This window comes from Octopus bimaculoides, chromosome 9, assembly GCF_001194135.2.
Source record: "Octopus bimaculoides isolate UCB-OBI-ISO-001 chromosome 9, ASM119413v2, whole genome shotgun sequence".
Lineage (NCBI taxonomy): Eukaryota > Metazoa > Mollusca > Cephalopoda > Octopoda > Octopodidae > Octopus > Octopus bimaculoides.
In genome coordinates, this window is record NC_068989.1 from 4,518,062 (window position 1) to 4,518,949 (window position 888).

At 36.3% G+C, this 888-nt stretch overlaps 2 protein-coding genes across 2 annotated transcripts in view; both read right to left on the bottom strand.

The window, feature by feature from the left end:
- The window catches only part of LOC106883289 (chitin synthase chs-2), an 83,906-nt gene that overhangs the window by 66,442 nt on the left and 16,576 nt on the right, over positions 1 to 888 (bottom strand). The gene's annotated exons all lie outside the window — the stretch shown is intronic.
- The window catches only part of LOC106883290 (uncharacterized), a 4,214-nt gene continuing 3,594 nt past the window's right edge, over positions 269 to 888 (bottom strand). The window contains exon 3 of the mRNA XM_014934247.2: positions 269 to 762. Coding sequence (XP_014789733.1) covers positions 305 to 762 — 458 coding nt within the window. The 3' untranslated portion in view covers positions 269 to 304. The remainder of the gene's footprint in view (positions 763 to 888) is intronic.

The following is an 888-nucleotide window of genomic DNA, read 5'->3' on the forward strand; positions in this document are numbered from 1 at the left end:
TGGTCTTCCAACAAATAAAGATCTCTAAAATAAATACCTGACTGGAACGAGTAATAAGGTTGATGTGATCGACCGAAATGTTCGGAGATAAGTGCCCCAGCATGGGCGCAACCCAATCTCTAAATATCATTGAATGAATAAAATATCTGTCTATCCGTAAATGTGAGCGTTGCCACCTCCCGTCCCTATCAAATCGTATTTTCGAAGAACTTTTATTTATTTTAAAATTGTATACTATTTTTTTCCAAGATGTTTTCTCTTTTATTTCTTTTCTATCCTTTTATTTTTATCTGTTTTCTTTGATTTATTTTTCACTTCTGTTACTTACAGCATCAAGCTTTATGTCTTTTGCAATTATCCATTCGGGTCGCTTCGTGTGTCTGTTCGATTTGCGTATAAAACATTCGATAGTTTCTTGGGTTCGATGTGTCGTCATTCCAATTAGTTGAATGATGACCGAAATCCCGAACAGAGAGCCATTGATTATGCTAAATACATTTAACTTCGACTTTTCGGTTGCAACGTTTGTGAAGAGGTATCCAAGGCCGATCATCCAGATCGAATTAAAAATTAAAAATCCGATAACACATTTGAGGCGGAACCTCCGGAGTTTTTCAGCGATTCCCGAATTTGGTGTACCCGTCCTCACCGTTGAACCAATAACGAAATCTCGTAGAAACTTCCAGAATTTGTATTCGAATTCTTCTTCATGCTTGTCGAAGAGGCTAAAACTATGAGTGGAAGAATTCATACTTGCGGAAACTGAAATAAAAGAAAATAAATTAATTAATTTTAAAAAATTAAGGTACAGACGTGGTTGTATGTTTTAGAAATTTGATTTCCAGCTGCATCGTTTCGGGTTCAATCCCACTGCGTGGTACCTTGAAT